This window comes from Coturnix japonica, chromosome Z (assembly GCF_054131305.1).
Source record: "Coturnix japonica strain WE chromosome Z, WE-NBRP24, whole genome shotgun sequence".
NCBI lineage: Eukaryota > Metazoa > Chordata > Aves > Galliformes > Phasianidae > Coturnix > Coturnix japonica.
Genome location: NC_140702.1, coordinates 32,218,315 through 32,240,032, shown reverse-complemented (window position 1 = coordinate 32,240,032; position 21,718 = coordinate 32,218,315). Strand labels below are relative to the sequence as shown.

The window sequence follows — 21,718 nt, the reverse complement described above, 5'->3', positions numbered from 1 at the left end:
TTTACATACTCATTTCCTTAAAATAAGCAATCATGAAAACTTTGCCTTAAAAATTATATATTATTGTACATATCTTCAAAAAGCAAAAAAGCCAAAACTGTTCCAATACAGTAGTTTATTTATCAACTTTCTGCTCGTATTTTCCCATCCACCAACAGTTTATTCTTACTACTGATCATGGACTTATGAAGATAAACAGCACACAGAATACCTTTTCATTTAATTAGTTAATGCTTAAACATTTCTGTAGTGCTTTTCTCAATAAAAGCTTGGTAGAGACCAGAGCAGTGATAGATTTTGTACAGAAAAAAGAAGGAAGAAGGAAACAGAAGTACTGTGAATCTAAGCACATGTACTCCATACACAGTCTATTTAAACAGTATAATAACATGAGACCAACAGCAGTAGTTCAGGAATTGCACACCAGCAGTACCATCATACAGCCAGGACTCTCTCTAAATAATGTTAGCTAAGATTGTTTGTGAGAGTGCAGCTGGGTGTGCTTGCCTGTTGGCCACAACTGCATGTGCTGGGGTGTAAATCAGTGCAGTCCAGGGTACACATTAGCTCTCTCTGCTTTTTAATAACACACATCCCAGGCCAGATTTCGTAGGATCACAGAATGAAATTGAAAGAGACCTTAAAGTCCATCACCAGACAAATCTGCCCACAGCCACATCCAACCTGGTGGTGAGTGCCTCCAGGGATGGGGCACCCACAGCTTCTTTGGGCTGCCTATTCCAGCACCTCAAAACAAAAGCAATTCAGTAGAAAACAATGTCTGTTTTTAAGTGAAGTCTATTATGCTCCTACAGGGTAACTGAAAAGCAACAGTATGAACATGACTACGATCCCATTTAGGATGCAAAAACATACTCTATTAAATCAAGTAAGCAAATTCCTTTTAAAATAATTTCTGAATTAAAAGAGTTTATGCTTATTGCCTTTAGAAATAGAACTTGGCAGCATTCTGCTCTGGAAGACTACATTCAGTGTCTTGTGCTTCCAAATGTTAGGGTCATGTGTTTACTATACCAGAAAGAATTTTCACATAAAATAGATATGGATGGTGGTCCTCTTCTCCTGCACTAAAGAAGTCTTTTCATCAGTTTTGTAGGCATCTGTATCAAGACAATCAGTTTAATTTAGATAACTGGTCATTATTGTTAACTGGAGTATTTATAATGACCAGATCTCTGTCATTAAGCAATAATTAATAGTTAAGGAAGCTTGCAGCACCTCTGGTACTTTAAAAAGGCAACAGAAGTAGACCAACTGTTTCCTACAGTACCTTGTTAGCTATTTCAGTTCATGCAGTTCTTCAGTCTACTCTAGCACATCATAATATAAAACCCTAAACAGACTAAACCTTGTGTTACTAACAAAGGTTAAACATTTCTTGCCTTTAGAATACCTAAGGCTGTTTAGTCACAACACCTGCTTCTAATGCATCCAAATATTTCTACACAAAAATGTATGTGAAAGATATTTTGGTTTAACATTTTATTCTAAGATACAGGTTAATGTTCACAAAGACAACACAAGTCCATTTCCCTCTTTATTTCTGCGTGCTAACTTGCTACACTCAAAAAAACTCCTTACAAAAATTTAAGTAGGGGTACTGTTTACCTAATAATTTCCTAAGTACCAAAATAAGCACAAGAGAAGTTTAGAAATTCCTGCTGATTTTATTCTGTTTAATCCACTGAGAAACATAGACATTTCAACCATCAAATAAAAGTAAACTGAACATTAGTATATGGAGACATTTACTGCTCAACCCAGACAGCAGCAGCCTGACTGCATTCATCCACTATGACAGATTCAAAGTAGATTCTCTGACAGCACTGTCGAAGTAGAACAAGTGAATACTAAAAGCAGCCATTCCATACAACCTGCTCACTAGGAAGCAAAGGGAAAAACAAAAGCATATATATGTATATATTTCACATCTACTGTTTTATCCCTGCCAATTCAAACTGGACGGTTAAAAGAGAAATTAAAGAAAGTATTAAAAAAACTAGGAGTGATAAGGATCTTCCTCTTACACAACAAAAATATATGAAGTGATATAATCTTCAGTAAGAATTCTTGATGCTGGTTCTAAGATATTAACTTCAACTCAGAAAAGTGTACTTCGATCATAACTTTAGCAATGACAGATATAGAAGAGACTGTCAACATCTGCTAATCCGTCATTTGTTTCTGCTGCACCAAAATAATGTCTACATTAAAAAAACACTCCACTTACCAAGTGCACTTATAGCATCCTCAAAAAGATTTGATCGAGATGTATCACCTGTTGTACTGTAAGACGAAGACAAGTGCAATGGTAATTACAAAACTTTGGAAAACTTCCTATTTTTATTTATTAATTTTTTTTTTTCAAAAAAAAAAAAGCAGCAGCAGCTGTAACTCTTAAGTGGCCCCTTTTGTTCGTTCTTTTTGTTTGTTTTTTTTTTTTTAATGAATAAAAAGGTTTTCCAAAGAACTTGAGCTTGGATTTATAGTGAGACCAGACTTTATAAACTTACAATGCTACCACTTTTAACACTGATAGACCAACCTCTCCCTCTGCCCCCCAATATTTTGGCTCTTACCCATCTGTTCAGGGATTAGCCATCTGTTTGCTAGAATGTTTTGAAGAGTGGGAGAACAAGGTTTTTCAAAGCAGACAGCAGTCTCCTTAACTGCCTCCCCTTATTCACTGGCATAATTTGGTTTGACCTCAGCGAGGACCAAAGGAAATCAGTGGGAAGCACTCCTTAAAATATCAGTACCTTACTTTTCCAGTAAAACAAATTACTGATATTTGCAATTATTCTCTCTCAAATGATCAAAATTGTTATGTTACAGTAGAAAAGACTCACCAGGGAGCACAGCAGCAGGCAGATGAACCCCAACAGCCCAGTTATAGCCAAGGGAGCCCCTGTCTCAGCTCTTTCCAGGGCTGCAAGCTGAAGCTCATCAGCCTGATAGGCTGGGAGTGTCACCCTTGGTGGGTCAACAGGAGATGATCTCCAGGTCACCAAGGGCACTACTGTCTGCAGGGTGATGGGACTCACTATGTGTGGCCAGAAAAAGCATTTGAAGGTTGTGAAAGACTTATCATGGGCTATTTAGAGGAAGAATGAAAGGCGGGGAAAGGGAAGCATTAAGGCGCTCAGCAGATGAAAAGTATGGGGTGAAGAAGAGGGGGTAAAGACAACTGAAGTGGACCAGTAACTCGTAAATAGCACTTGACTGGTCATTCCCTGCACCTGATCACCAGCCTGTTCTAGACATAATTTTAAATAAGTTTTCCACTACCAAGAGTGCATTCATTCAATATGCAAGAGCGTATGGAGGTCTAGATGCCAGCAGCTGAAGAAGGGATAGACCTTACAGGCCTATATCAAACTGAAGAAACTGGAGTGCATGCTCAGTGCACAGGGATGTGTACATGGGCATGTACTCACCAGTGAATGTCAAGGCTGACCAGCTGTTGAGCAGGATAAGAGACATGAGAGCCAGATATGGAATGGCAGAAAATTGGTCAGCTGCTGGAAGGACTGTAGCACCTGAGCATCAGCTAAAGGTAAGGACATTGTCAGGTAGCAGGGAGGTCCATTTGTTTGTGCTTCCATGCATGAGAGAACAGAGCATGTAGGGAGTAGGTGCTGGTACACAGCATGCCTACAGCCACAACAGTTCCACTCTGTGTATGTGCATACAAGTCAGGGTACAGAGGGACTCTGAACATAAGCGCCTAGAATTGGGTTGCTGAGCTCAGGAGGTTGGCTGTATGTACAAGCACCAGTAACTGGACAGACTGGGAAATCTAGGGTTCTGCTACTGGAAAAGACTAAGGCCAGATACTGGATGGATTCATTTTCTGGGTACGTATGAGTGTATTCCTCAGTAGTAAGCCGTGCCTTTGAGTGAATGGCATGAGAATTCTAGTGGTGTACATTTGCTTAAGAACTTTATTCTTTGGTCTGTGCTGATCTGTGCAGCCAGTTATACATATAGGAACATATATATCATGGACCGTGTGCTCCATCTCAGTACTTGATAGACCCAGGGACAAGGAGCTGCAGATACCTCACATCTATCAGGGTACAGAGCTGGCTACTCCTAACAGCAAGCGCAAGACCATATTAATCTGAATCAGTTTTCAGATGACATTAGAAATATGACAGGTAACTACATATAAATTTTATGAGTGATAGTGAATTATAACTACTGCAATTGATTAAAGGCAAAGGAGAAAAATAGTTTGCCCGGCCAAGGGTAAGAAAAGAAAAAAAGAAAAAAAAAACAACGAACACGCTACATTACTTCAGTAATTCAGCTTCTAAAGCAAATCAAAACCTAAAAGTAGGTAGCTTTCTCCTTTAAGTATTTACACCGAGACTCCCTTACAGTAGGTTTTACAGCAGTGCAGTCTCTACATGAAAAACATGGAAAGTTGTTTTAGTACTAAAGATTAAATTTAATCTTTGAACTCACTATACAAACTGAGCAGCAAAAAAAGCACTCATTAGGAATTTTAATTTTTTCTACTGACAACTGAAGCTTCAGTTGTAACTTGTAAACAGATGTAATTTCTCAAATGTAATTTTTTTGCAAAATTAAACCAACAATTCAGGTATTCAGTGTGTGAAATCTGTTCTATGATTTTTAGGACATTAGCCAAAAGTTTTGTTTCCTCAACATCAAAACAAATCAATATTTGATGGCATTTAAGGACAACCATTTCAAAAATTAATGCCGTGTGCACTGGTATTCACATAAGTAATAAATAAATAATTGCAAAGCAATATGAAAAATGAAGATCTGATGCTATCCAGCACTCGAAGGTCACTAAACTATAATTAAGAAGATTCTAATCCCATGCAACACTCAGGTAATTTTAGGTGAGCAAAGTCCAGAGCATAGAACAGGGAGGTAACCTCTAACTCTGCACCTGATTTTCCTGAATGTTGAGAACTGAGGTTAAAAGGCATCCCATTTCCCACAGCTACCTGCATATAGGCCAGGTATTATTCACAATGACTAAGTTTGTGGATTTAAGCTATTACATGGTTAAGAAGAATGTTTTAACTTATGCTTTGGAAAAAATAAAAGAAGCTCTTTCTAGAAGTTAAGAGCAATACAGAGCATGGTTCAAAGCTAACCAGTATGATGTATGATTATAATGCAACCAGACTTCCATGAACAAAAGAGGACAGACCCCTTCAAAAAGCTTTGGTAACAGCAGTTCTCCACACAGCTGAGTATTACCCTAAGAAACTCTGGGCCACAGTCACTCTGAAACCTGGAGGCAAAGCAACTATTCTGTGTCATTAAATTCCCCACTCCACAGGTTTAGTCAAAAAAACATATTCCCACATGAAAAACAACAAAGTAATGTTAAGTCAGAGACTGAAGTTAGAGACCAGAAGAAAAATTATGTAGGACAGAAAAAGGGATTGGAATAATGGAAAATTCAACTTAAAGCCAGAACTAGAAGCAACAGAAATGGACAAGAGAAGCCATATTTGGACGTTCATTCATACCTTTCATTAGAAGGCAGGCTGACAGCAGTTGGTGCCTCTGGCGGTTTTTCTGCTGGCTTTTCTTCTTTAGGAGTACTCACAGGTGCAGATTCACAAGCAATTGCAGCTGGTGCCGGAGTGGTAGGGACAGGAGCTGGCATGGGAGCTGGCATGGGAGCAGCTGCAGGAGTTGGTGAAGAGACTGGTGTGGGAGCTGCAGTTGTCACACTAATGCCCGTAGTGGAATTAGTCTGCTGAGTTGCTGTAGTTGCTGCAGCTGCTGCTTTAGGCTATTGGAAGACAACAGAATTCAGACACAACACAACAAAGCTATGAAACTAATGCTTCCTATAGTGCATACAATGAATAAGTTCTATTATAACCATTTGTTGTTGAGGCAGCAGTGTCAAACACAATCATAACATTAATACTTCCAAGATAATCTATACTTTTTGTTGTGCTTAAATTGGCAACTGGTAGTGACTTGAGTGACAACTCTAGTACTTATTAGAAACATAAGCATTCACACTGTTCACCTGTGATGGGAAATGCAAAGATAAGGTCCAAGTATTTATAAACTGCACTACTCCAAATGTGAGAACAATCCTGTGTTTTGTAAAAGTGCATTTTTTAGATGAAACAGTTGTCAGAAGACATCTGACAAGTATAATAAGCATAAGGTTTTTTCACCACTCATATTTACAAATAAGCGATAAAGGCAGAAATCAATTTTCATTATCAGTATTTTTTTCTGGAAAATGAAATATTAAAAATATTAAAAATGAAAGGTAATAAATTTAAGCTTCACCTGTAACAATTTTAACTTCTGCACTGTTTACTGATTTAAAGCATCACACAAATAACACTTCACATGCTTGAGTTTGATAGTAAGTACTGGAAGGCCAGCAGAATCAAGCACTATCAGACCAACAGCAAGAAATTCATGTCTGCTAATACTCACACAACTGTGCTTTGATCTTCATGCCTCACTATTGGAAATACCAATTTCTGATGCAGTATTAAATCCATCAGAAAGAAATAACTTTGGAATTGAATTTTTGAAAAGCACTATCCCTACAGTCCCTTACCTACACATCTGACCGCATCCTCACCTCACCAAGAGAAACAGCGTAACACAACTACTTAAAGTGAATTGCTTTCAGACGTTGTTTTGTTACTTTTAATTAGGGAAAGCGCATTTTCCCCTTTTGTCTAAACAGAAAGTCTGAGATTGAACAGCTTCCAACAGTGAAGATGACTTTACCAAGCATTCACAGAAAAAAAAATAGTTCTGATCATCAGAAAAAGTTTGCAGTTGTGCTTATGCAACAGGCATCTCACACTCAGAATCGACTCACAAGCAGGAAAAACTGAACTGCCCAACAATGAAACAAGTTGACATAAGGAACTACATTCAGCAATTTTTGTTGGGTCTTTGTCTCTTGTACTATAAATAAAATGAGAAACACACTCTGAAAATCTATCCATATCTGCTTCTACTGATAAATGTCACAAATTGTATACTACAGACTAGAACATTTGTTTATTCACAAGTGCAACAACAGCCACATTCAAACGAAGAATCTTAGGAACTAATACTGGCCATATGTGAAGTGCAACTTGACGCAGGTTTTCTTCCTCAAAGGGAGGACGTTTAACTACACAGTTGCCCTCATATCTCAAGACACAGATTAAGCCAGTTTAATTCAAACCCCAAGTGTCTGAAAGAAGTAGACAATCAGTGGCTTGATTCCCTGACAGCAATCTAAAAACCGGTCAAAAGCAAAGAAACATCAAGCACACATCACAGCTGTTCCCTTTAATTTGCCAATGCAACCCTTCAAAACTCTCAGATTTATTGATGGAACTTTTCTGTTAAGCCACCAGGTTCAAGCTTCTGAGCTTCTCAAAAGAAACAGCTCAAGTTTTGAAAAGCAACATGGCAAGACTGGAACAAATTCTGTATAAATAACTTAGTAACAAACCTACCTAGTTTCCTTTCTTCCTTTTAAGAAAAGCCCTGGAGGGATCAAGTCTGTTCAAGTAGTTACACCAATGTAGAATAAAACCTTCCAGAAAACTAGCTTCCATTGGCTTTATGGTATGTAAAAACAATGACAAAAAAAGTGAAAGGAATTTTCCTTTCAAAAAATAGGATTACTCACTTTTGTCACCATAACCACCACAAAGTTCTTCTCATCTATTTTGTATTCTTTAAGAGCCGTATCATCATTAAGAATTTTACCTGGCAAATAAAACATGGAAATTTGTAAGAAGTCGTGTAATGGATCATTGGATTACTTTGGTATTCCCTCACATAAACAAGGCTCCAAAACCACATAAAATTAAGTATTTTGCATACTTATAAACTTCATAATTTTGAAGTGTATCAGCTATTAAGCCCTAGCAGTACAGTTCCAACTAGCTTTCCTCCTACGATGTCCATTGTTAGCTGCAACTCTGCTTTGGTACAAAGTCAGACATTTGCTCTAAGTTTTGAATATGCTTTTATTAAGTCATTAAAATCAGAAATGCTAAATCAACAGTAGAACAAATCTTCCTGTAAACGCAGATATAAATAATGCAGAGAAAATGTATTAGCATACAGTTATGCTGAACAAAGTAACTGCCCACACAAGACGCAACAAAAAAAATCCCGTCTGCACCTTTCTGCTTCTCATTTAATTTGCTAACTACAGTTGCCTGTCACAGTTTATCTGCATGACACCAATTCATGACTTTACAACTTCAAAAAATTATTCATAGAAGAAGGCTAAAGTATTAGTAAAAAATCTAGAACAGCTCCACATCTGTTACCCTGACAGATGTTTTTTTGTTACAATACTACTTCCTATGTTCCATAAGCAGAAATGGTATTCTGGCTAATTACATCACTTCTACAAGAACTTAAAATCAGAGAATTGACTATATAACAGTGAGTGTTATAGCACTTACTTATTCCACTACAGAATTTTCAGTATGTATTTCATGGCTTTAAATGACTCATTTTTTGAAGACTTGTCAATGGGGAAGTGGCCATTTCACCATTAAAGTGCAAATTTTCCTAACCATTCTCAGCTACAGCAGAATACACCACTTAGTTGTAACTAGCAGGAATTATCCTTACACTGACAGCACTTAAAACACAAACAAGGTGCTACTGTCCCACTCCCCATAGTTTCCACCATGGCCTTTCAGGTCAAATGACCAAGAACATGTTAAGTGTGAGGTAGAAGCAGTAATGGTAATGCACGTAGCAGATCATGCAGCATCTGACTCAGAACCCATACAGGCTTTACACTTTTCATTTTACATGCACTTTAGGGAAGGAGTTGTTTTTCAGGACACACTGTCCTCAGGCTTTTTAGATTCCAAGCTACTACAGATAAAAACAGAAGATCTACCTCACTGTTGATTAGCCTTTTATTTTTTTGAAATAAGAAACTGTTTTAGTTATGAGTGTTTTTTCCATCGTTCAGGTGGGTTATCAATGTGCTACAACTTACACTTTCATCAAAATATGAAAATATTAAAGTTCATTTTAATGTAAAAACATCAACACAACTTTTCAACTCTTACCCAAGAAAAAAAAATTCATCTTTGAGAAGCACCCTCAAGCATAATATGATTATACAAATAAGAGTCATTACAAAGAACAGAGTTCTGTTCCATATCTTATTTTCAACATTTTCTACTGCTTGTTCATGATACAGTGCAAGCAGATGAATTCTGGCTTTTGAAAATATGCAAATCATATTCTAAGATCTTATACAACTCAATTTTTTTTAAATTGCAAAGTATTAAAAATGCCACATGACTACATGTATTGTACAAAGCCTATCACATGCCTTAATCATATACGGGTCTCTCACCTTAGCAATGATGTGCACTTTCTTTAAGGACAGGGACAAACTTTGCTAAGAGAAACTGTTGTGTGAAGTTCCTACAAACAAGTACAGATTTCTGACTTCTCTTGTGATCACCTTTATCATCACTAGTGTCTTTAGCTTATTACCAGTGGAAAAAACAGCACTGCTTATAAAGCACTAGATGGGGCAGGGGGGGAGTGTGAGAAATCTCCAAAATTTAATTCAGGCACAATCTAAGAGAAAGAAGCAGAACTGTGGGTTTTGTGATAAGACGTTCTGAATTCTGACTTCAAGTAAAAACAAAAACTGTCTCTGCGATTTAGTAATAGAATGGATCAGTATGGTAGAAAAATAACAAAAACCACTACCATAAAATTTCAATGAACTATGTTAATACAGAGTAATTTCATATCCTCATCTGACATTAGAATGCTTTTTGCTACCACAGAACACACTTTTTATCAACTGCTTGGAAGTAATACAATGTACAAAAACAAGCACACTTGAAACTAAAAACATAAGAGTTTTGGTGGTTGTTTTCCTTAATCAGACTCAAAGAAACACTCTGTTTAATTGCCTGAGATAAACGGAGAAGTGCTTCAGGTAGTCAACATAAACTGAATGAAATATAAGATTTAACTGTAAATTCCAATTTATTGTAACGAAAGCCATTTCTATTCCACCTAGCTTACACCATCCATAACTGAAGCCATTAGCATACAATGTTACAAGACAGGTAACAACAGAAATGCATATATATATATATATAGTTTTAGTGTATTTATATATATATATATATATACACTAAAACTTGAACAAATTTAACTTAAAGTTAGGAATTCTCCTTGGCAATGAGACCTGATGTGGTTTTTTTTTTTGTTTGTTTAAACTTAGTTTAGTTTAAAGTTAGTGGGTTTTTTTGCTTAAACTTAGTTTATGTTTCAGAACTTATCTTTATAGGGCTTTAAATTCAAATCAAAGAATAACAGAAATAATATGGTAAATTCAGATAAAGCATTTTCAAAATATTCATTACCTGCATAAATTAGTTTTTGACCGGCAACTGGAAAAGCATCTTTCCCCCTTTCTGACTCAATCTTCTCTTTCAGTGCCTTCACCTAAATCACAAAAGAAGTCTTGTTTTAAAAAAGCATAAGTTCACAATATAAACATTAAGCATACATCATTCCATACAATTTTATTACTAAAAATTAGTTTTCAGTTAAATCTTATATACTTCATTGATAAAGCACAGCAGTCTTCCAAAGACATCAGCACAGACACCTTATCAGTATAAAGTGTACCCTCCACAAATAACTGATCTATCCATAAAAGCTCTTCTCTCATCTTCTTAACTGAATTAGATTAAGCGCAAGCCTACATTACATAGAAAAGTTGAGAAATTTGGGCAGAAAATAATTTAATCTACTTCCATTCCCTGTTCTCTGAATGCTAAGACAGACCACGCACAGCTGAAACATTTATCATAATGACTCTTCATGGAATGTTTGATAGTTTGTTGTGTTTTTATTTTTGCTAAGGTCACTATGACATTTCATTTAACTCACTGGAATTAATGAGCTATTGATAAGCAGCACTTTGTGCAAACTGTCTCATTGTTCATTTTACAGAACAGCTTCCAACTATTTTCCCTCCCTGGCAATGTGCAGAGCTTCATGTAGCAAATTTAAACCTACAAAATTCATTTTGTGATCATATTCTCCAGAAAGACTGCACTACAATACACCAAGGAGAGAATTACAGAAACCTAAAAACACAGGCAAAGGTTGTTCCTGTAGAAGTGTCCGTACCAACACATTTGCAACCACATTTTAATGCCTGTATCAAAACATTAATTCCTGCTTCTTGGCAGATGCTCCCAATATAGACGCAATAGACAGCCAATGGATTATGAACTGATTAATCCAAACTAATTCCACCTTCTGCATTCCTGTATACTCAAACTTTTTTTGCTTGATCCTGTTATTAAGCTTCTGTCTAGCAATTTAACCAGCTATACCTGACAGCTGAACTAGACTGACCATTTTTTTGTACCACAGGTACTTGCAAAATTCTCATCTTTTGTTAATTTTTGAAGCTGTAGTTCACTGCTAGGGTTCCTTAAGTAGTAAATACACTTAAACATTTTCACGTGTCAATGCTAACTTTACTAAAACTCATGAAGGTGAACTTTTCAGCAAAATTAAGATCTCATCTGCTCAACACAAGGCCGTACTTCCTAACTCCACATCTCTCTTCTTCTTAAGACATTTGTCTTAGACTTTTGTGTTATCTTTCTCCTTTTCAGCAGCCCCCCCCTCCTCTGTTTTCCTCTTGGATTTTATTTGTGAGGCTCTTTATCACGCTAATCCCGGTCCACCAGGGACTGAAGAAACTTTAACATTGACAAAAGAAGCTGCATATTTTCAGCAATAGTATAAAAAGGAGCTTTCATTTTACCATGCTGTATTACGTCACAGAACAGGCCTGCAAAATCAAGCCTAATATCTAAACTTGCATCTGATGTAGGTGATTACGAGTCATAAAGGATACAGAGGACAACATACGATGCTGTCCGTGGGACAACGCTGAAATACAAAGCAAACTTTTTTTCCCCCTCAGCAGTTGGAAAGAAACGCTGTCAGTACCCTTTCTGCGTGTGCCACTTCAGGACCTGACAAAAGCTTTATGATCCACCTCCAGCCAGTCACTTGCTTTTCCATAACAAAACTAACAGCAGCTTACAACTATCTATAAGTTTTCAAAAGCTCAAAACACTAACTACCTTAATATTACTGATTTACTGATAACATCACCATCCCCTTGCATTTTACTTTGACAGAAGTCCACTCTTTCTCTGGAGTTATGCTTGTTTAATGGCATATTACTAATATGATTTAATATTAACAAATAATGTTTTTCCCCAAAAGTAAAAACTGAAGTTATGAATTCCTACCATTATTACTTCAAGCTGACAGTCACTCACAACACAACAGTCTGCCTAGACCACGGATAAGCAATAAAGCAATTTTTCTGAATTTCAGAAGTTCTGTGCTCCACCAGAGAAAACTAAACGCCTAACCATGTTGAAAGGGCCATGTTCTATAAGCCTGCATCTTAACATACTGCGTACCTATTCCATGTACTTCTATACCTACACTAATGACTCAAAAAAGATGTCTCAGTTTCTCCTTTCACTTAGTCACTATGTTTGCCATAGATTAGACAAATAATGTAATGTGATCCTTTTTGACACTGAAATTTAAAACTCATCTCACATCCTCTGCACTCAGTCAAGCTGTTCTTGTCAGATATCTCCTGACTTCTATTTTCTTCATGTTCTAGGATTTGAGTTCTATTCCAGAATACTATTTGCTTTCTACAAGGAACCAAACTAAAGTGTTCTCTCAAATAGAACCATCTCAGCAGATCACATAGGTTAGGCAGGGACAGACAAAACACACACTTGAACTGTTACACAACAACCATGCAAAGGAGTTCCTCACTTAGGTAAAATACTAACAGCAAAATTACATGATGCTTTTGCTGTCCACCTCATGCGCAGTGTTATCACTGACACACTGTAAGTGACGTAGGGCAGCAACCTCACTCTTGCCCTATGCTCAAGCCCATGACAATCGATGGGGCTATGCTTTCTTCCTTCTGGCACATGGATGGAGGTGTACAGCACACCTCTCCAGATACAGAGAAACTGCACTACCAACAAAATTAAGTTAAATGTGTTAGCTGTGATGATGACCAATTAACAAGCAGTACTATTTGCTTCATATTTATGCTGTACTACTAGCACATTTGGAAATGCTGCACTCATGGGTGGTTTTGCATCACATCCAATAATCAAACCTCAGTAATCAACTATTAATCTTACAAATCCACTGGGGTTCCCAAGAGCTAGATGAAGGTGCTGAAGGGTGAATGAGTTCAGATGACCACTTTTTGAATCCCAAGTTCTTTTATATTCTCTGGTGATCCAGTATCGCCATCACTGCTCCCTATGAGTAGCAGCCAGCACCATCAACAGTAATGCCTGCTGCTCTACTATCAGCATCCCTTCTGGGAGATCAGGCCATCACCCCAAAGGGGAGTCATCCTCATTTTGACAGTAGCAATGCCAAATATTCACCAGTGTTTTCACAGATCATAAGAACACCTGCTTCTCCAAAATGTCAATGTTCAAGATGCTAGGGCAAGTCCCTTTACAGTTTCCTTCTATAACTAGTAACTAAACTCAGCTTCTACAGTACAGTTTCTCAGTACATACAGCTTCTGCTGGCTTCAATGGAGTAGGAGTCAAGGATGACTTCCCTACAACATCATTTTATCCAACTGAAACTGTTAGCCCACAGCCTCCAGTGGCAGCACTTCCTGCTGGACTTCTACCCCAAGCACAGCTTAGAAAACGGGATGACGTTCACATGCATGATTCCAGCAGTGGAATCCCCTAATTCACATAGCTGGTGTTTTATTGTTTTTTCTTTCTTTAATGGCTTAATGGAATGGACTTGGTTTCCCTAGTCACCGCCCTAAAGTTGAACAATGGGATTACTACTGAAAACAGGCAAAAAAATTGATGAGTACATCAGCCACCTCCTGTGTCAGTTTCCACCACTCCTCCTGTCTTATTTATCAAGGTGGGGGTTACATTTTCTTTAATATTCCTTTTCTGACCAGTGTACCTGCAAAAGCCCTTATTATTCTTCAAACTCCTTGCCAAATTCTGTTCTAACTGTTCTTTAGCTCTCCCAACCCCATCCCTAAATATCTGAGCAATGTCCCCACTCTTCCCAGTACACATATCCCTGGCTCCACTGCCTATGCATTTCCTTCTTAGATGTTAGTTTTACAGGGATATTGTTACTCAGCCATGTTGGTCTCCTGTTTTATTTGTATCACTTCTTACACATAGGAATTGAGAGCTCTCATGCTCTAACAATGTCCTTACACAGCTGCCAGCTCTGTTCTGCTCCTTAATCCTTAAGTGCAATCTCTGGAGGTCCCATTCACTAATTCCTCAAACAACTGGAAGTCTGCTAAAAATCATGGCTGTAACTTCAGTCTTCAACTTCATGAATTCTATTAGGGCATGACCATTGTAGCCCAGGCTGCTACTAGTCTTGGCCCCTCTAATTAACTCATCTGTGCTTGTAAGCAAAATGTCCAGCAACACTTCTCCTTTCGTTTGCATTGTCACCTGGATCAAGATGCACTTTCCCCAGTGCAGTCCAAGTCTCCTAAGCTACTTAAGATTGTCCCACTTTTCTGCATGTAAATATGCACAAAATTACAATCAGCTGCATATCAGCATCCAGTTGTTAGAGGTGTTCAAGAAACACACTAAAGTGTATTTATCTGAAGAGCATTTGCCTGTTCTTTTGATTTCAGCCACTATTTATCCTGTAGTCCAGATTCCTTTCACTTGCAAAGAATTCACAGAATATTAAAAAGTAAAATAAAATAATAACTGATATACAATTCAACACTAACATGCTAATGAAAGATAAAATTTCCTCTTGTAGTTCTAGCTAGACTGACTTAAGTCTTGGCATTCACTGTAGATATGACACTTGTGCTTCTAGTACACCTGCAGGAAAGAAGCACTCCCTAAAACACCTCAGTTATGTCAGACACAGTAGTCTAAACTAGCTTCATTAAGATTTGAAATATAAATGCTCATTTTTCAAGCAAAAAAGAGAAGCCTGTCACTACTGTTAAAAAGGTCAGCAGCATCTTCCAAACAAAGGCATGATGAGATGTTGGAAACAGTAATAACCTGAACTTTGCCTCTACCAAATAGTATTTGCAAGTCTCTAGATTTTCTGGATTCTAACATAATCATCAATGCAGAGTTATTAAGTGAAAATTACTTTCTGGAAAGGAACAGCTGGCTGCAGCAAATTAATCTCTTAATTTGGGAAATCAGGTTTTAAGATACACAGTCAACTTCTACACCCATGGAATTGAGACAGCCTTCTCATAAAACACTGTCTGCACAGCCAGCCCATACTTCAACACTGTCTCCAAGAGGATCTTATGGAATAGCGTTTGGATCGTACTGAAGTCCAGGCAGACAGCATCCACTGCTCCACCCTCATCCATCATACCAGTGACTTCATTACAGAAGATTATCAGCCATCCTCCTGCAGGCAACTAAGTACCACACAGCCACTTCTCCCCAAGCAGGATGGAGGAGAAAATGACATAGAACTCCTATGCAGTGATAAAGACTGTTAACTACTTTAAAATAAAAACAGTGCATGCAGCCAAAGCAAAACAAGGAGTTAATTATTGCTTCCAATCAACGGGCAAATGTTAGAGACTTCCTGGAAAGCGGGGCTCATCATGCTTAACAGTTTCCTGGGAAGACAAATAGCATCACTGTGAACTCCCCTTCTTCCTTTTCCCCAGCTTTTATGGCTGAGTACACCGTATGGTATGGATCATCCCTTTAACCAGTTTGGGTTAGCTGTCCTGGCTGGGTCCCCTCCTATCTTCTCCTGTATGCCTAGCTGGCTTCCTGCAAGCACCGCTTATCAACAACTGAAAACATCAAGTGTGTTATGATCACTGTTTTCATCAAAAATCCAAAACACAGCACCATGTGAGACTCTATGAAGAAAATTAACACTACCCCAGCATGAGAGTCAGGCATGACTGCCTCTACGTGAACACCTGCTTATTCCTCCTGATATTTTTCCTTCCATTGTAGAAGTTCTTACTGGACCTTGATTGCAGGAGGACCCAAAGCAGAGTCAAAGACTCTGTATCTGTTTGCTGCTTATGGGAGATCCATCCTCTATAAACACTTAAGATGAAGATACACAGCAGGAGCCAATTTACATGACAAGCTGATTTTTTCTGCTCCCTGTGAATTTAAAGGACTATCCCCTACCAATCAGAGAATACTGAACACAATGCTCTCAAAATGATGCCATGCAATCTGTTTAATTAAGAATTACAGCTGATGAACACCTAACTGCAGAACAGGTCATCAAAAAAAAAATACCAGTCCCAAGTGCATCCCAGATGAACACCCTAAAAATGGGTTACATGAAACTGATAGTGCTGAATTGCCCAGCTGCTCCCCTTGGTTATTTCAGCCAGCTAAGCAAGCAGGACACAAAGGGTTCCTTCTAAGCAAGCAGTTCCCATGACCCAAGTGTATAGAACAAATTAATTCCCTTCCCTCTCACACAGCAGTTTCAACTTCTCTCATCTTATGCTCTGTGGTAAAATGTACAAGTTAAAAAAAAAAAAAAAACAGCTTTTTCTCATTTTCAGCCCAAATTAATCCATTAATTATTAATAATCCTCTGGTTTTAAGCCAGTATTATAATTTAATCACGGACAACCTTTCCATTTGCCATGGTACCTACCTGCATAGAACATTCAGCACAACCAAATTCCCCTCCCACCTTGTGCGCTAAGCTAGCCAAGGCTTTTTTATTTACTCTTAACATACCCTCTTTGCTATAACTGTTCTAGTAGAAATTCACTCCTCTGGGAACAAGTGGCCAGCGTACATATTGAAGACGTCAAGAACTCCTTCAGCTAAGAACTTAAAACTTTACTTGCTTGAAAAGCCAAACTCCAACATTAAATAGAAGAGACTAAATACAGAAGTAAATGCAAAAGAAGTATACACTTAATAAAACAAAAAAACTAGTAGAACAGAGCATAACTTTAAAATGCTCTAGTACTTACACAGTGTTAAAATGAGGAAAAAACTGCGCGTGGTTCCTGACATTTTGTCTGGTTATCATCAAAAATAATGTTTTCTGCAGAGTCATCTATCAAATCTCAGGAGGCAAATGCAAGACCTCTAAACTCCTACCTTCTGCGACCTTTTCCTAATACCCCACCAGACACAGCTCCATGCCATTCCCCCAGGCCCTGCCGCTGTCACCAGAGAACAGACTTCCACTCCGCCCCTCTGAACACCTCTACTATCCTGATGCCCTTCCAACACTGTGGCAGCTGACCTGCATGCAGTGCTGGAGGTGAGGCCACACAGTGCAGAGCAGAGGGGGCAGCCCCTCCCCTCGCCCAGTGGCAGCGCTGGGCCTGCTGCACCCCACAGTATGGTTGGTCCTTTGGGCTCCAGGGCACACTGCTGCATCCTGTTCAGCCTGCCAAAACCCCCTGATCCCTATCCATGGGACTGCTTTCTCCTTCCTCATCCCCCGGTCTATACATGTAGACAAGGCTGATTTTTATTGGAGCATACTCCTGTGGCATTCAATACAGCTTAGGTTAGCACCTGGCCTAAATTTCTAAACTTTAAAAACAGGAGATCCAGCACAAGAGAGTATCATGTGCACATTCTAAAATCCTGACGCATCTAAAACATAAAAATATTAAGTACATACTAAAATATGAAGAGGTTCAAACTTCCCTAAGTAAGCATCCTGTTAACCCTGTGCAGTGTTAAACAAGCAGACATCTCACTGTGTCAGAAAAGCTCAATGTAAAAGCCCAACATAGAAGAATGAGACTAGCAAAGTTTGCTTCACATACTGTATCTTCCACTTCTCCCCCTTCTGACAGTGAGAATGTTAGGACTAAAAACACAGGGAAACTAATAAAGAAACAGGACAGTCTTGATTAAAATTACTATTTCACTTTAAAACAGAAATTACAGATACTTGTTGATTTTTTTTTAAAAGCTTATTTCAGACTTACACAGCAATATCTGGAAAAGATGTGCAAGACTTCAAAGTTTCCAGTGCCAGTACTACCAGTTCAGAAGAGATTTATCTACGCTGGTCTGCATCAGTTTCAGACTACTTATTATCCCCTTCTAACATGTAACTTAACGCGTTCTCTCATGGTTAGTCAATGAACACAATAACCAGCTTGTGTCCATAAATGCCCATTCTGATTTGTCCTGGCTGTCTGAATGCTCAGGTACTGAACTGCTCTGTGCAGAACCAGAACGACTACAGCTAGTAAATCCATCATGCTTTTTATAGAGGATGAGTATAGCATTGATTCTGACGTACTCCTGTGGCTTTGTCTCCTCTCCCTCCCTTTCCCCACCCCAAAAAGCCACGCTTGCAAAAATTTCTTCATTTGATAATAACCCTTCTCAGACAATGTGGCCTGAGGCTAGATTTTTTTTTTTTCCAGCTTTTATTCAGTTAAAATACTTGACAGTCCTTATCTACTGTCTCCACAAGCAAGAGTATTTCATACCCCCAGACTGATTTTTCAACAGTTCAACTGCTCAGTGGGCTAGTACTTTGCAACATACCTAAGCACAAAATAAAGTTGGAATATTAAAAACACATCTCGAACTACACATTTTAACTGCTTGATCAAGCAGAAAATTAAGCATTGCTTGTGTAAAAGCTTTAAGAAGACAAATCAGTTATTTTGAAGTGTATTTCTTCACACTCCCCCCTGGAAAGTATATTTAAAGACTTTCCTTACTACTGACAAGAGTTCTCTGTTACAAACATAAATTCTTATTACACTACTATCTTGCATTTAACATCAAATCTCTTCAGACTCATTTTTACTCAGAATTCTGGGAGAAAGTGCTAGAAACAGAAGCCAAATTTAGCGCAACAAGTTTCCCTGGCCTATCACTAGATCATTTTTGGCCTTGTCACAGCATAGGGCACAGCTCCAAGTAAACAAGTTTACCTCCAGCAGCAAAACACGCAAGTGTAGTTCAAAGACTAAAAGCAATACTCCCTGAACTCTCAAAACAGACATCTGTTCGAAGATGCCAGAAAATTCACCTAAGGGTTCAGTGCAATCTACTAAAATTACTATTCTTCAAAATCTGAGGACTCCCCAAGGGACATTTGGTTAGTACTCTGGGTTTGAAGGCTTCCCTATTCTATTCATTAATTTCTAATATCCACAGCTTTCTACAGTAAGTCTGCCCTTAATTTTCTAAAACGCCGTCCAAGCACTTTTAAATACATTTTCACCTTGACACCCTGAGGACTGACACAGCCAAGTCCTAACCCTGCACACCAAATCCTAACTATGCTATATCTGCCCAGGCACCTACTCTTAGCCAAGGCCCAACAGACTGTGCTCACGAGAAGTATTCCTGTCAGCTGCTGCACCTCAGTGGGAACACATCTGTACGAAGATGGGGCAAGCCAGTTTCAAATCACACAACTTCTTCCTGATGCATTTCGCTGTCTCACAGGCTGGCAATATTCTCCCAGCAATTCCCTTGCTCTCGTTTTTCCAGGGCTTTCCTCGGTGTAGAGAAGAGCAGGTAAGATTACACGATATTTTCTCCCAGTAGTAAGTAAACAACATTTTAGATCCTTGGTGGTTTCTAATACATGCTTCAGTGAGCATTTTGCCATCTCCCTGTCACACCATTGGGCCAAACGAGCTCAACCAGATTTTGGCTGTCCTCCTGGATTGTTTTCACAGACGAAGGAGGGCAAGCCAACAGGCCTGGCAGCAGCAGCAAGCACAGCACAGACATAAGGCTGCTGCAGACACCTCCAAAGGCCCAGCTCACAGCTCTGCTCCAAGGAAAGCACTCGCACAAAGTGAGTGCCTTCCCTGGGACTCCCTCACCTCTTGGAGATCCCGAAGACACCCAGCAACCTGCCGTGAGCCAGCAATCACCCACCTGCACCGTCACTGCAGGAGAACAGCGGGGGCCGCCCCACCGCTTTCTCTGCTCGTGCTTTTTCGGCGGGAAGCTGCGTACGGCCGCCCGGCCCTCCACCCCCCACGCCATGTCCCTGCCGCCATGTCCGGCGGACGCCGCCTCGCCGGAGCCCACCTGCCCTGCGCCGGAGCTGCTCCGCGCAGAACAACACCCCTGGCCCAGACCTCCCCGCCGCCCTGCAGGGCCCAAAGGAAGGTATCTGGAAGGTATTTCCCTTCCCTCCTCCACGCAACAGTAGCTCCGCGATCCCCCCGGTCCCTCCCCCCGCTGTCCCGGACCACCCTGCTCCCGCCGCACTCCCCCCACCCCCACGGCCACGGCCCGGACACGGCGCTCGCCCCGCTGTGACGGCGGGGAGGCCCACAGCTCGGGAGAAGCGGACACGTCCAGATTCCCCCCACTCTCGCACCGTTTCCTCGGGGTCGATGTCGATGCGGAACGTCTGCTGCTGCAGCGTCTTCAGGGTGATCTGCATGGCGGCGGCAGGCCGTCCGGCGCGCTCCTTCCCCGGGTCGGGGCACGGCACGGCGGGAGGAGCGGAGGCGGAGCAGCGGGCCGCTGTCTCCTCACAGCCCCGGGCAGGCGCAGCGGCTCCCGGAGCTGAGCGGGCGGAGGGCGGTGGGTGCGAGGCGTAGCGGCAGCAGGCCGGGCGGCGGAGGGGGGGGAGGGAGGTGTGGGACGGGCGGAGTGCGCACGCGCTGTTTTGTGGAGGACTGGCGGGTCCCTCTGAGCCTTTGGGCGCCATGCGCATGCGCTTTTAGGGCTGCCCGCCCTAAATTGGGGCTGGCCGTGATGGCGGTGGGGTGACGCAGCGGCCTGATGGGGATGCTGTAAGAGTTACTGCTGTGCTTTGAGGAGCTGCTGACCTCCTTTTCCCTCCATACTCCTCAGACAGCGAGGTGCGATCCCTGCTGCAAATATTACTCAACCCGCTGTTGAGCAAGCTACTCTGAGACGAGAAATACCTGCCCTGTTTCTTTATAGCTGCTTCCATCTGTAGGTGCGTGACTTTGCAGTGCATTTTCTCGGTCCCCAAGGCTCTCTCCCTGCCAAAAGAGGATGCTAATACTAGGTGAATACAGGCCATAGACTCTGGATGTCTTAAGTCATGCATTGAGAAGTTCTGCTTGGTCACTCGCTAATGTTTGGTAATAAAAGTCACACTTGAATTCGTTATTAGGAGTTTGGTTTCATAGTAACTTCCTACAAGCTGCAGAGGTTCATCACAGTCAAAGGGGAAGGGGCAGCCACGGGGTGTGTGTGTCTGTGGGCTGCGCACACAGCTGTGCTGCTTCCATCTTCACCCACCTGGGACCATGGTGCACAGCTGCTGGGCAGACACAGCCTCCCTGGGCTTTTGCACCCAGAGAAAAACAGCTGAGTGTTGCTGGTAGGAATCTGGCATTCTTGGCAGCACACACTTAACTTGCTTGTGTTGCAGGGAGCCATTCAGATATAGAGGCTTGAGATAAAATGTCACTTGCTATTTTTTGTGTGACTGTTTACAACCTGAAAGATACTGTTTGCTCACTTCCACTGTTGCTCGATCCCAGATTTAGTTCTGTACTTTGCAGACAGATTTTTTTCTACTTAGCAGTCCAACATACATTCTGCTGAATGAATATGAATGAAAGTACTTTATGCTGAGCAATTGTATTAGT

At 40.3% G+C, this 21,718-nt stretch overlaps 1 protein-coding gene across 5 annotated transcripts in view; it reads right to left on the bottom strand.

Moving 5' to 3' along the window:
• RAD23B (RAD23 nucleotide excision repair protein B) overlaps nt 1-20,711 on the bottom strand; it is a 32,445-nt gene extending 11,734 nt beyond the window's left edge. For 2 of the 5 annotated variants that reach the window (XM_015849641.3, XM_085529185.1), the window contains exons 1-5: nt 20,467-20,711; nt 10,425-10,506; nt 7,685-7,764; nt 5,541-5,809; nt 2,252-2,307 (exon numbers count right to left, since the gene is read on the bottom strand). In XM_015849641.3, the coding sequence (XP_015705127.1) occupies nt 2,252-2,307; nt 5,541-5,809; nt 7,685-7,764; nt 10,425-10,506; nt 20,467-20,532 (553 nt within the window). In that variant the 5' untranslated portion in view covers nt 20,533-20,711. Of the gene's footprint in view, nt 1-2,251; nt 2,308-5,540; nt 5,810-7,684; nt 7,765-10,424; nt 10,507-20,466 lie in introns of those variants that run through there. The other 3 variants (XM_015849642.2, XM_085529188.1, XM_085529187.1) reach the window with 3 other exon arrangements.
• Between the last annotated feature and the right edge of the window lie 1,007 nt (nt 20,712-21,718).